General features: G+C 23.5%; 1 protein-coding gene across 2 annotated transcripts in view; it reads left to right on the top strand.

Moving 5' to 3' along the window:
• Nucleotides 1–280: 280 nt before the first annotated feature.
• The window catches only part of LOC100207002 (AP-3 complex subunit beta-1), a 66262-nt gene continuing 50564 nt past the window's right edge, over nucleotides 281–15978 (top strand). For both annotated transcript variants that reach the window (XM_065816985.1, XM_065816984.1), the window contains exons 1-7: nucleotides 281–440; nucleotides 6398–6473; nucleotides 6566–6640; nucleotides 8010–8105; nucleotides 8503–8663; nucleotides 12263–12329; nucleotides 12639–12824. In XM_065816985.1, the coding sequence (XP_065673057.1) occupies nucleotides 295–440; nucleotides 6398–6473; nucleotides 6566–6640; nucleotides 8010–8105; nucleotides 8503–8663; nucleotides 12263–12329; nucleotides 12639–12824 (807 nt within the window). In that variant the 5' untranslated portion in view covers nucleotides 281–294. The remainder of the gene's footprint in view (nucleotides 441–6397; nucleotides 6474–6565; nucleotides 6641–8009; nucleotides 8106–8502; nucleotides 8664–12262; nucleotides 12330–12638; nucleotides 12825–15978) is intronic.

Here is a 15978-nt window from a genome sequence, read left to right as displayed (position 1 = left end):
AATAATGAAAAAAAAAGATAGCTGTCCTAAATTAAGCCTTTAGTCGATATAGCAGTGCTTGTTGCATGTTCTACCTACTAAGTCAGTTGATATATGTACAAAACCCCCACAGCTACCTATTTCAGTATGACCTAATCAGAATGTATCTAATGCTGCATTCATGCATTCATATATTTATGTATGTATGTGTATATATATATATATATATATATATATATATATATATATATATATTTATATATATATATATGCATACTTATATATTAAATAAATTTATTCTTAAAGATTATAAGAATGGCTGTTACTTCTGCTGTGTCCTACAACAACAACGATGGAATGCAAGCTCTTTCTATTGGTCATTCTATATATCCTACAAGTTCTGTCAGTTCTAGTGCTGCACAATCTGTTGTTTCTTTTATTGCAGGCCATTTTGGAAAAAAGTAATAGATAAATCTAATATATATATATATATATATATATATATATATATATATATATATATATATATATATATATATATATATATATATATATATATATGTCTAATATTTTAATATAAATAACATTGTATAAGTCATTGTTGCATAATGTATGTCTGTTGTTGTCTATCAATATCATAAATATGATTAAAACTTACAAGTTTGTTTTTAAATATATATATATTTTACTAAAATAAAAAATAAATTAGCATTATGAAAAACTATTAAAGTTACCAAACATATTAAACAAAGATAGAAAGCTGAGTTTATAAAAATATAAAAAATAATATCAAGTTTTCTAGAAGTAAACACATGAAAGAAAAATTATGATGAAACATGTTTTGATATCTTTATCAGGTGACAACCATTTGTTTTAGAATAATTCGTTGATGTTCATTCCTTCATTATGTTGTTCTTCATTGAATGAGATTGTTGCAGAGTTTACAACTCTTAAAGAAAAGTTATTATAATTATATTATATTATAATGATAATATTATAATGTTAAAATAAAAATATTATAAATCAAAGGACATAAATAGCTCTGCTCAATTTAAGTCTAAATGAAAAGCATCTGATTGTCATAGTTTTCATAGTTACATTATCACTTCTTATTTATTGTTAACAAGTTTTTTTAAAATTAAGTAAATGTGCAGAGGTAATTAACTGATACTCACTTTCTACTTTCATAAATGGGACGATAATATGAGTCACTTGGTTTGTTAATATTATAATTAAATAAATATGCTAAGATAACATTTTAGTTTTTAGATCATTAAAACAATGTGATAACAAAATGTGTAGGTAATTGGCAATGACACAGGAGAAAGTTTGTTGCAAATGATGATATGAATACTATTTGCAGGCTTGGACAGGAATGGCGTGCCAATCCACTCCTGTAACTGACCACACTAATATTTTGTTTTCTTTACTACTTGACCACGGCTATTTTGATGTTTTAAGAATTTAAATGCAATAAAAAAAGTGTTATGTTATGAATAACTTTTAATCGTTGATCTTTTCTAAAGTTTTTATTTTACGCTAAGGCTTTAAATATAACCATAAAATTAATTATAAGGATTGTTTACATAAACGCATGTGTAAATTAATAAAAAATGTTATATAAAAATCTTAATATTAATAAAAATATTAAAAAAAATTTGGTTATACATTTTATTTTTTGAAAATAAATAAAACATTTTTTCTTTTTTTTAATTACGATAGGAATGAATGAGTTTAAATCTTTTATAATAATTTTTAAATTCGTTGCGTGAAGCGCTTATTAATAAAGTTGTAATGCTCAAATTAAAATTAAAACAATTTGCTTGTTGGCATTTTATTTTTTTTAAATTGCAGGCGCATTTTATTTTATTTTTTTCTCCCTATTTTTATGAATAAAAAAGTTGAAAACCTTTTTTTTAACTAGACTTACTAATTAGAGCATGAAATTATTAAAAATTACTATTTTAAAAAGACTACAATATTTTTTTAATCTACTTTTTTGTTGCAACTTTTTTGAAAAAATAAATGTTTATACAATTTTAAAATATTACATACAACACTTTTTAATAAATTTGATAAAATTTATTCATTTATTAAACAACCATTAGTAGTAATTTGTTACTTAATTTAAAAGCGTTTTGCGTACCTCTGTTCAAATGTTTAAAGGATAAGTTTTAATAACATTAATTTCAAACGTAATTAAAAACGTAACAAAAAGTTTTGGTTCAAGTTTAATTTTTTATTTTTATTTTGGTGTTTATATAATTTCTTTTTTGTAAGGAATTTTTTTTCGTTTCTTTTTTGTTAGGAATTTTATTTTCGTTAGTTTTTTTTTTGAACTTTTTTCCTAGTTTAAGTTTAACTTAGCGTTTCTACATTCAGCACATTTCTGAAATGTTTAAATCATCATTACATATAAACAATCGTGGTCAAGTTGTCAAAAAATGCAATCATTTGCGTGGTCAACAATAGTGCTTGATCGCATGCCATTATTGCCCAAGCCTGCATTTGAAATGTCAATTATATTTAAATGTATTTAAGCTGTTTAAAGTTAAGTAAAAGCAACAGGTATTTATGTATGCTAGAAAAGTTTGCTTACATTAATACTTTGTACATAAAGCTTACTCTTTGATTATTAAAAAAATACTGTATGATTCAAGTACCTAGTAAAAAATTATGAATCGATCCACATTCAGAGCTAGAGTTTTGTAGCAATTTATTAAGTTGCAGTAGTTCAAAAAAGTTAATGTCTATAAATACCAATGGCAAATAAAAAGAGTTTAATGACATCAAAAATCGAGTTGTGCTTTTTTAATTTGCAAAAAAGAGATTCATAGAGGTTGAGAATCAAAAAAATAACAAGTACGATTAAGATAAACAACCTTTGCGGGTGCTAAATTTGCAATCGGTTTTATATATGGTTTTCATTAGAGGTCATTAAATGATAATTCCAAATTGCTAATTAAAAAGTTGTTGATTTATAAACTAGAAAAATGTTCATCAAATTTTAAATTTGGATGAGTTTTAAGATTTGTAGTGCTCTTTTTTTTATTGCACCTTCCTTAATCTCTGTCCATAACTTATTTTACAGGCAATTCACAACAACATTGTCATATTGGCATGCTTGAGTTTTAGTCTTTTGTTCTATAAAGTTAGTCTAAATATACTAAACAAATATTCCACTGCAGAATTCAAACTAAATGAATTCTGGTAGACTAGAAGTGCAGTTTTTTTTTCCTTGTTATTATCATCAGGATTACAAAAACTCAATGATTACAATGTTTTTTTTCCATTCATTTAAAACATTTTTTCCATTAATTTAAAAACATTTGGTTTATCAACCCAACCCAAATTTATGAATATTATTAACTGATTTGATTATAATAATAATATAAGCTTATATTATTAACCGATTTGAAGATACCAGTGAAAATATTTAGTTTATTAAATGTTTGATATTCCATCATTTTGATGTTTTTGAATTTTAAATATAATAGTCATTAGTTAATAGAATATGATCAAACCTGTACGAAATCGAAGCTTTAAGTAAAGTTTTAGTTTCATAAATTTTTTACGCTAGATATTCATAAGATATTTGTAAATATTAATATTGTATATATTAATGGAATTTTTATTGAAGTGTTGCAAGTTTTAATATTTTATTACATGGACTTTTATGTAATTCAAAGTAAAAGTTCTAGTTAAGTAAAGTTTTTTGTCAAATGGACCCTAAATAACTATAAGATTTAGCAAACGGTTCGATAACCAGGGTACGATTAAGCGGATATGATAAATTTTAACTGGAATTGAAAAAAAAATATGCTGAATTTAGCTTTCAAATAGAAGAAATAAATCATTTTTAATTTGAACTTATGCCACATAAATTAAAATTGAAGTACGTCACACAGTACGTGTGGCGTAATTTATTACGAATATAACTTTTTTATTTAACAATATGCTAACTCTACTGTTTGAGGGCAATTCCACCATTACTTATGAGACATTTTGATTTTTGTAATGTCATATTTTTAGATATATATTTTTTATTTGAACAGATTAGATGTTTATATATTTATGAATCATCCCAAAATCATTTATTTGTTTTCCTGTATATTGAAGTTTTGTTCAATCATTGGGTCAAATCATTATATTTCAACCAATGGCCTGTCCGTCACCACCTCTGATTTTCCTGATTTTTACATATTGTTATGTGCATTATGTAGATAGGTTAAATTTGAAATTTCAGACTTGCAAGTACAACGGTTCAGAAATTATAGCCTTAGAAACATGACACAGTGGCCCCCCTCAATTTACAAATGGTCAAAGCAGACTACTTTAGAGCTGTATAACTTTTTTCTTCCTTTCAACAAGTGTCTCATTTCTTTAAGAACTATTTTCTGGATAGTTCTCTCTTTAAAAAAGTGGTTTTTATTAACTTGTGTTAAATTAGAAAAAAATTATGACCTCCTTAACTATGGAAAAAATCCTAAAATTGCTAAAATATGCCAAAATGAAACTAACTGTAGCGTTATTCTATTAAACCACATGTCTTTACAGAAGATTTTTCTGATTAGCTACTACTGTCTGCAATAAATGGGCAAAATATAGGCAACTTTTTGCAGTTTAAAGCTCGAATATATCTAAAAGCATTATGTCCACTCGCCTAAAAAGTCCAATTTTCAGCCATCTTGAGATGCTTGTAAATTTTTCTAACACTTTGTTTTGATCTAAGATTAACAGCATATAAGACCATTAGACCCAACTATTTGAAAATGCAAACATTGTAAACTTGTCCACAATAAAAATGCCAGCATTTTTAAATAACCCTAATTTTCAATTATCAACGGTTGAAAGTGTTACTAGAAACCAGTGCCCCTCTAATCTGCCAACTGGCCTGTGTGAAGGGTGCAACTAATTTTAAGTCATTTCCTAATAAAAAGAAAGATATGGTTGGTTGTTCTCTATTTCTTTAAATTCTATTTTATTATAGGTAATCGGTGATCTGTATGTGGTCTGGACTCCCCCCCCCCCCCAACTCTCTAATGTGAGGGGGAGGGGTGGCACCAATGAAAGGGGGGGGGCAACTAATTTTTAGTAATTTAGTTAACTTTTGTTAATTCCCTTTTATTTATTTTAAAAGTTGCATATTGGCTGGAAAATTTGGCACACATTTTTGATAGTCACGATCAAAATTTGAATCTTATGGTATAGCATGAAAAAATGCAATAAAGATCTAATTGTCTTAACTGTATATTCATTAGAAAATGAATCATGTATGTTTCATGTTAGAAAATGAATGCTTGTATCGTTGTAAGTTGCTTTGGCCCCCCCCCCCCCCCCCCTTCCATTTAAATATGAAGATAAAATTTTTTTTTACATTGTTCAATAATAATAGCTTTTGTGAATTACAATCGATTACCTTTTGTGTCTTGCTATAATCCAAATTAAATGACTGAGAAATATGACTAGGAAATTAAATAACATTATACAAACTCTTTGACATTATCTTAAAATATTTCCTGTTTAAAAAACTAGGTTGTATTTAAAATACTCTTTTAAGGTAATAGTAAAATAATAGTTTGTTGTTGACTCTTTTTTTTCCAAGTTTTTTAGCCATCTGATAGAAGATAAAAAATATTGGTTTGTAAATTTTTTTTACAGCTTAACCATCAATAAGCCCATTAACTTTTATAAGTTACAATCATTTATAACTATTTATTATAATATTTATAAATAATATCTGGCCATCAGAGACAAAAATCTATAAAATATTTTGAAATACTTTGCAATTATTGCAGTAATAGGTAGTTTATATAGTTATAAACAATTTAGTAACCAACATACCTGATAACAATGGTATGCAGTTTTCCATTTGTGCTTTTCCAAATACTGAAAGTTGATTAAGGGTTAAAGTCGGATTTAGAACCTTTTTGTTATATTTTATATGCTATGTTTTAAGCTTTTGTTATGCATCATGATTAGCTTTCTGTGTGGTAGAAGAAAATAACAAAATAATGAGTTTGTATAGAACCCTTATGCTTATTATTAATACAATTTTCTATTGGTTTACATTTTTCAAATTTTAAAGTTTTTTAATGTAGTTTGTTTGCAAGATGGTGTTTAATCAGCAAAAAAACATAAGAAATTGAAGAAAAAAGCTTGAAGATTTAGGTTAATACAGTTATAGGAAAAAATATTATTTATATGGTGCATTAAGTTAAAAGTTTTCTTTTATAAAATTATCAGCACAAACTTTTGTTGTTTCTTTTATTTTGGATGTTTTTGTAGATGTACAAGTGACCACAACTTACACAAAATAAAGTTATCATTTCAATTCCTTAAAAATAGTCCAAAGTTTTACCATAAGTTTTAATATGTCATAAGGTTTGTTGTTTTATTATTTTAATTTTAATTTTAGACATGATGATTTGAAAGTAATGCTTGATAGTTCCAATAACTCCCAAAAATTGGATGCAATGAAAAGAATTATTGGGGTGGGTATTTATCACTTTAATATAAAAATATGTCTTCAAATTGAGTCAATAATTTGCATTGCTATAACAAGTCAAACTTTTTTTTAAATCAGATGATGGCTACTGGAAAAGATGTATCTGAATTGTTTGCTGCAGTTGTTAAAAATGTTGTCTGCAAAAATATTGAGGTATTTTAATGTTAAAGTAAAATTCAACTTTTAGAAAATATAAGATGAGTTGTAGCCATATATATGCTGCATATAATATGCTGTAACTTTTATAATTATAAATTTATGTAGTCTTAATATGATTTTTTGAAGTTTTTATACAAACCTTGAATTAAAGTAGTGCGGAGACTTTCACATCCACTTTAACGTAGATAGAACTATAAAATATGGAGATACCTTTTTTTTTTTAGACTAATTATTTCCAACACTGACTATATATATATATATATATATATATATATATATATATATATATATATATATATATATATATATATATATATAATATATATATATATATATATATATATATATATATATATATATATATATGTATATATATATGTATATATATATATATATATGTATATATGTATATATATATATATATGTATATATATATATATGTATGTATATATATATATATATATATATATATATATATATATATATATATATATATATAATATATATATATATAAAACTCAAAACGTTGTATTTAAAAGAACTTGAGTCGAGTAAACTCTTATCATTTGAATATCTAGAAAATATACTAAAGAGTATCTTTATGCAGATGTTAAACTAATACATATATATATATATATATATATATATATATATATATATATATATATATACATTTATATATATATATATATATATATATATATATATATATATATGTATATATATATGTATATATATATATGTATATATATATATGTATAATATATATATATGTATGTATATATATATATATATATATATATATATATATATATATATATATATTATATATATATATATATATATATATAAATGTATATATATATATATATATATATATATATATATATATATATATATATATATATATATATATATATATATGTATTAGTTTAACATCTGCTTCTTAAAAGATACTCTTTAGTATATTTTCTAGATATTAAAATGATAAGAGTTTACTCGACTCAAGTTCTTTTAAATACAACGTTTTGAGTTTTAAATATGTGTTTTGGTATTAGAGTTTAAAACTATCCCTTTAATACTTCACATTTTTTTCCATTTTTAGTCAATTGTTTATAGTCAACTTTTTTTAGTCAATTTTTTTTAGTCTACTTTTCTATTCTTAAACTTTTTGTTAACTACTTTCAACTTGCAATTTAAAAGTATTAATAAAAAGGAGTGGTTTATTTTAGAAAAAAATAGTGACAATCCTGTGAACTAGTGTTGTATTTACAGATTTGTTAGGACTATTAAATTAAATTTTGATAGTTTTCAACACAGAATTCTTTAATTAATTATAATTAAATAATAATTTTTTTTTCAGATTAAAAAGTTAGTGTATGTCTATTTGGTGCGTTATGCAGAAGAACAGCAAGATCTTGCATTACTTTCAGTCGCTACTTTTCAGAGGGGATTAAAGGTTTGTAAGTTTGTTTTATAAGTTTTTTTGTTTTATTTTATCTCTAAGTAAATATGTCATTACTATTTAATGAATATGCATATTAGGTACAAAAGTTAACTCTACAAATTCTTTATGGTTTGTCTTCCTATTCAGTTAACTTAAGAGGAAATAAAGATAAAACCATAAGGTTTCATCCAGGTTTTTATCATAGGTTCCAACTTTTTTTTATCTATAAAGGATGCATATTAAGGCTTGTTACTTGTATATTTTTTCTTCCATTACTTTCTTAGGTTTTTCATTTGCTGGGATAACTTTACCTCAAATGACATTCGCAATGACATAATAACTTCTAACAGTTTTTATTACTTGTTATTTTGACTTGATAAAAAATAAAATTGTTATTGTTTTTTGTAAGGATTCCAATCAGCTTATTAGAGCAAGTGCCTTACGAGTGTTATCAAGCATTCGTGTACCCATGATAGTACCTATTATGATGTTGTCATTGAAGGAAGCTGTTACTGATTTATCAGCTTATGTTCGAAAAACAGCTGCAAATGCTATTCCAAAGTTGTATAGGTAATTTAAATTATTTTATTAATATCATCTCTTTTTAATACACAAATATATATTGACTTATATATATATTTTTGGCTTGCTGAAAATTATATATATATTTATATATATCAGTGATGAACCCAGAGTTTATTTGGAGATACCGCTTTTTTTTCCCGCAATGTGGGGTGTGTGTGTGATGTTTTTGTGATACCCCTCCTTCTCCCCTAGTTAAAACCGGTGCTACGATGATGATTTTTAATCATCATTTTCTTAATCAACATTTTAATCATTTGTGTTTATTGTATTTAGTTTTATCCAAAGGTAAGGAGTTGATTTAAACCATTTCTTTGAATACATGAATTTACTGGTGGAAATAAGAAAACCATGTTACTTAAGAGTTTAATTAAAGCCTTTGTTGCAATTTTTTTATTTGTAAATAATTATTGAAAATTGTTTAAAGTATTTTAAACATTTATTTACTATATTTTAGTAAATTTGATTTTAGTATTTATTAATGTTTTAAATTATTAGTAATTAAATGTTTAAATACTTTAAACAATTTTTAATTTTAAAATCTTGGTTTAAATATTGGCAAATCTGTTCGTTTAACTTTTACTAATGGTTAATAATTTTCAAGTGATTTTAAGGCGCCTTTTAAAGATAATTAAAAAAGAGATAATTACGGTAAACATAATTTAAAAAATGTTATATTATTTTGATTAAAAAACATATTATATTTTAAAAAGTATATTCAATTTTTTTATTTATTAAGTCTAATTACAAAAAATTACATTTAATATATAAGTTACATTTACTTTAGATTTTTTTTGAAGTTTAAAACTAATTAGATTTTAATTTTTTAAAACTTTTATTATGTTAGTGTAATCATTATTTTGAAAGTCAAAAAGAATATGGAAAAGAAGCAAAACTTTCTGAAAAAGTTTGTTTTGTTTTTTCTTCTTCCTCAAGTAAACTAAAATAGCAAGCTAAAGATCAAAGTTCATTCATTCAAAAATTAATTTTACGCGGTCAAGACTGAATTTTTTTACTTTCGTTCATTTATTATCAAAAGCAGTTCACTCTTAATTGCTAAGAAAAAAAAGTTAACTTTACTCTGAATGGATATTTTAAAATCATTCTATGTTTCGCAAAAGCAAACTTTTTATACATTTCATTGTCATAAAATTTTGTAACAAGTTTTTAAAATTAAGCTTCGTAATGACTTTCATTGTTCTAAAGCTAACATTCAGTTAATAACCGAAGGACAGTTACGCCACATAATTATGTGAAAAAAGCAATTGGTTTATAATTCATTTTATTGTCCTAAAGAAAAAATGAAGTGAAAATTATTTATATACTGCTGCATTTCCAATACTGCAACAATCTCTGGTCGGTTGAAAAGTCTTTGTGTGGATGAGGGTACTCAATGTCTGTCTTAACTTCTTCAAAGTGAACAGTTAAATTAAAACAAAATGAATCAAAGATTTTTGAACTAGTTCTTTAAAATATTAAAAATATTGTTTGATCAAATTATAATAAAAAGTAATTTATATATATATATATATATTTTTTTTTCAGAACAATAGTAGAACAGCAATAAAACTCTCAAGTTAGTAAACAAAAACCAAAACAAAAAAACTATGATAATGTTGTTGTTGATATTATTGGTTCTATTTTTAATATTATCAACAATAAGAATTGTAATTCTTTTAATTGATTACCTGAATAATTATTTAGATTATTAGAAGAACAATCAAGTTTAGAAATTAAATAACACGATGGTAACTCTTGGTTACCATGTAGAAAGCAGCCAATTAATGAATTCTTTTTTACCACATTCCTTCAAGATAAGCCACTGAACAATTATCTTTATCTTAAATAATATAGTAATATGCAAAATGGAAATTGGTCTGTGGTTCTGATTTTTAAAAACTCTGTAGAACACTCTGACCTCTCTAACTATTGACCCATCAGTCTTTTCTTTATTATTATCAAGGAATATTAGTCTTAAATCAACAAATTTCTAATACCTCACCTTGAGTCTAATAACTTACTTTCTGGCAATCAATATGGATTTGGGTCTTTTTGTTCTATGGCTGACTTATACTTGTCAACTGCTATAACAAAAAGGTTCTATTGTGCATTAAATGAAAGCAACGGATTAAAGGCTATTGCTCTTGACATATCTAGAGCTTTTGATAAAGTTCAGCATGGTGGTGTTCTCCATAAGCTCACTTTATGCTGTGTATTTAGGAAAGTTTTTGATATAATCAAATCATTACTTTCTAACTGCAGTATTGAAGTTATTCTTAAAGGAAAAAACTCTTCTCTATTTCCAGTAACTTCTGGAGTACAGCAAGGTTTTATTCTTGTTCCTGTTTTGTTTCTTATCTACATTGATAATTTTCCTGACAACCTTACATCTGAAATGACTCTATTTGTTGACGACTTATTTTTATACTCTTGTCTTGAAAAAAACTCTTTGATAATTTAAAAGAAGCAACTTATTTAAATCTGATCACTCTTTTATAACAGCTTGGAGCTTGCAGTGGCTTGTGAATTTTAACTCCAACCAAACTCATTTACTGCAGGGCATTTCCATTTCTCTGCGTAATTTTTTTATTTTTCTTTATTTAAATATAATTAATATGAGTTGTAAAAATACAATTGTTCACCTAAAATACTCACAAGCAATTTATTTTCATAAATATTTAAAATCAACAAATTTTCATTTTTCGTGTGTGACTTCCGTGCGTGATCATTTTTGAACTGCATTTAACTATTACTGTGGCTCTATGATGCATAGTGCAATCCTGTAACTCTCTGGAAATCTTTACTAATATCTAAATGTTATTTAAAAAAAAAAATGTAAGGCAGAAACTTATATTTTTTCGAGGAATTAAAGTCTATTTATTTAGTGACTAAAATTTGCGTTTTTCTGTTCTGTGTGTGATTCTGCTTCAACCTAATGTATTCTTTAATAACATTACTTAATTAACATTATGAATGCCATTCTCTGTTTATAAAATACTTATATAGATTAGAATTAAATGAGATCAAATTGGAGATCGCCAGTTTTATTTTTATGAAAATAATAAACAAAACATATACGTATTTCTGCAAATGATTTTTTTGGAAATGCCCTATATGTAACTATAACTAAAAATATATAATATGGTAGTACCGCGCTCAACTTGTTTCTCCGCGCAGCGGCCTTGTTCGTCAAGGTTTGTGTTTCGGAGTTATAGAGTTGAGAGAGGGTTATAACCACTATTAAGTAGCCTCCTCATCTGTAGTGGCTTTATCGGCCTTGAGGAGGTGAATAAAAAAAAAAAAAATAATAATTCGTTGACATTTTGATAAAATTTTTCCTTGGTTGTTAATAAATTTATTTGTTTATAATAACTCCCAATTTAATAGTGGTTCATTGCAGCTATGTTGAGAGTAATTTTGTTTTAAAAAACAGCTAATGTTCTGAATAGTAGATTGAAATAGTTATAACTAACTTAAAAAAAGAAAGAGTTCAGTTATTATTATGAACTTTAAAAAGAAAAATTGAGTTCAGTTAATAAACACCTTTAATTGGTTAAATTTACTTTTGCATTTTCTTTTATTTTTAGTATGGATCCAGAGCAAAAAGATGTTTTGGTTGAAATTATTGAAAAGCTACTTCAGGATAAAACTACGGTAGGTTGATAAAACATTTTTGTTTAATTTTTGTATCAAAAATCATTTCATGCATATTAAGGACACATAAATATGCTTTAAATCCATATTAGAGGTAACTGAAAAATAGTTTTTTAAATTTAATTTACACTCTTTTTAAAATATTTATAAAATGTTATTGATAAGTAAGGATTTTATTATATATTGTATTAAAAAATTATAATACCTACAAATAAGTGAAAATAAAATAAAATATAAATTTAATTTATTACAATCTAAAATTATTCTTCATTGCAAGGAAAATGGAATCATTACAAGTTTTTTTTTTAGCTTGTTGCTGGAAGTACAGTTATTGCATTTGAACTAGTTTGTCCTGAAAAAATTGATCTAATTCACAAAAACTTTCGCAAGCTATGCAACATGTTAATTGACATAGATGAATGGGGTCAGGTTGCAGTGATAAATATGTTAGTTAGATATGCTCGATCACAGTTCTTGGATCCAAACAAAAACATGGTATATAATTTTTCTTTGTAAAGCGAATAAAAAAATGCTCTTATAAAATCATCATTGCTGTAAAACATGATTATGATTGGTATGATTAATAGTATGATAATACTCTTTTTTAAAGTACCAAACTGTATGTATTGTAGATAAATTAATTTTTATATCCAACTTTATTGAATAAACAGAGGATTTTCCCACTTTAATTAATGCAGAGTTGGTTTAATTGACGGGTTTTAAGAAATGATATTTTATATGTATGGTATAAATCATATTGCAATGACCTTTTGTTACTATGGTGTTTATTTTATTTTAATGTCACTAATTCTGCCTATTATTGTTAGCACTATGAAGTTTTCATAAACATTCTTTTTTTTTATTTTATCATCAATATTGCTTTCTTTTTGACATTTTTTTAATAAATATTACTGGTTATTTTTTTACGTTTAATGATTATGAGCAATACTTTTGTTATTTTATATATGCTACTTGTATTTTTCTGTTCATGTCATTGTCTTTTATAAATTTTGAGTATTTTTTTCTTTATTCTTCTATATCTGTTGTAAGAATCATTTTATTGCAATAATGTTGGCTGTGACAAATAATAAAATGTAGTTATAATGTATTACTGGCGAGTGATGCTAATCACGTTTTATTAGGTTCATTAAAATAATATTTAGTGAAACAATAATTTAGTGAGAAATCTATAGTCTAAAAATGGAGTTTCCTTTATATCAGTATCACTACTTAATTTTAATTATATCTAGTGTCCATATATATATATATATATATATATATATATATATATATATATATATATATATATATATATATATATATATATATATATATTCATATATATATATTCATATATATATATACATATATATATATATATATATATATATATATATATATATATATATATATATACATATTATATATATATATATATATATATATATATATATATACATATATATATATATATATATATATATATATATATATATATATATATATATATATATATATATATATATATATGTATATATACATATATATATATATATACACACACATATATATATGTGTGTGTATATATATATGTGAGTGTATATATATGTGTGTGTGTGTATATATATGTGTGTGTGTGTGTATATATATATATATATGAATGTATATATATATGTATATATATATGTATATATATATATATGTATACATATATATATATATATATATATATATATATATATATATATATATATATATATATATATATATATATATATATATATATATATATATATAAATATATATACATATATATATAAATTGTAAATTATGTTAGTGTATTCTACAAATAGAGTGCTCAATGTTCTAAAGGAACAGAGCAATAAATTAGTAAAAACACTTACCTAATTTTTGATTACTTCAACGCTGTGTTTCACCATCAGTAGGTTCATAAGGAATAATCTTCCTGATAAACCTTCTGATGGTGAAACACAGTAATGATGTTAGCTAAAAATAGATTAGTGTTTTTAATAATTTATATATGTATATATATATATATTTATATATATATATATGTATATGTATATATATATATATATATATATATATATATATTTATGTATGTATATGTATATGTATATGTATATATATATAAGGCCTTATTTGAAATAAAAAATGCTTAACGCATTGGCCTAATGTGAATTTGACATCATAAATTTTTTTTTTTTAATTATTGAAGACATTTTTTAAAAAGGTTTTTAAATTACTGCAATAAATGTAGAAATGCTATTATGGAATGTAATTTTTTTTCAATTTTTTTTTTATTAATTAATTTTAATATTATATTTTGTAATATTAAAATTAATGTTTGATTTAAACAAATTTCTTTATTTTCTTGACATTTGTATAAATGAACTAAAACATGTCAAATTTTTTAAAATTATTATTTCTTAAATTTCTAATTGCGGCTTTGCAACTAAAAATGATTTTTTATTTTAAAAAAATTAGCAAGTAACAAATAAAAAAATTATCTAATTAATTAAATTTATTTATAACATTATTTATTAAAATTGTATGGCTGTATATATCATTAATCAAATAATAATTGCTGCACTTTAACCTGTGTTATAAAAAAAAGTTTAACATACATTTTGTACAAATTTTTGATGCAATCTTGGAACACGTTTATAAGGAATCTAATTTTTATTTAAAAAATAAAAATCAAAAAAATAATTGCTGTAGAAATGAGCTAATTTTTTTTCAAGAATAAGTAAAATTTAAATATCGAACAATATTTAGTAATATTTTTAAGTAAGTTTGACAGTTTAGTTTAAGCCAACAATTAACTTTAATTTTATTAAAATTATATATTTTATTAACAGAATAATATTATATATTTTTTAATCAAAATTAAATTATATATACTTTTTTAATCAAAATAAAATTATGTATTTTTATTAAATTAGTTTTAAATTAAATTTTTTTTTATCAGAATTAAATTATATATTTGTGATATTTGCTATAAGCGTTTTTCAAGCCAAAAAATCAATACAATACAATTCCGAAAAAGAAAAAAAAAAATAATCATAATATAAAATAAAGGTGATATAAAATAAAATTTAACTTTTTTTTCTTTTAAATTAGTTTATTTTTTATTTCTTAATAGATATTTAAGTAAATTTTCTTTGCAAACAAAAGTTGTATATTGTATTCTATTCTTGTGTTTGCAAGATGATAAATAAAAGTTTTTATTATATATACTTCTTTTTAGTTTTTTTTAAGTTTCGTTTAATAACTTCGTATACAAAAATAAACATTTGTTTTTAACTATAAACAATTTCTTTTTCTGTGACTAAATATTTTGGTAAAATAATTAGCTTATTAGAGATTAAGTTTTCTTAGTTTTTAATTTTATTTGAATTTTTTTCATTAGTAAATAGCGCTTATATCTAACATAATCCAAAATTGCTGTATGCGAGGAAATACTGTAAAAGAGGAAAAAGTAGTAACTCTTTGTATTTGTAAAATATACAGCATGAAAAAGAATGGCCAGTCAATGGTCAAAAACTGCCTTAAATGACTAAAACTGCTTTTTTGAACTTCCAAAATGAATTCTTGCCAGTCATGGTTGAGCAGTTGAAAAAAAGTC

This window comes from Hydra vulgaris, chromosome 13 (genome assembly GCF_038396675.1).
Source record: "Hydra vulgaris chromosome 13, alternate assembly HydraT2T_AEP".
Classification (NCBI taxonomy): domain Eukaryota; kingdom Metazoa; phylum Cnidaria; class Hydrozoa; order Anthoathecata; family Hydridae; genus Hydra; species Hydra vulgaris.
The sequence above is the reverse complement of the archived record's forward strand: the minus strand, read 5'-3'. Positions and strand labels throughout refer to the sequence as shown.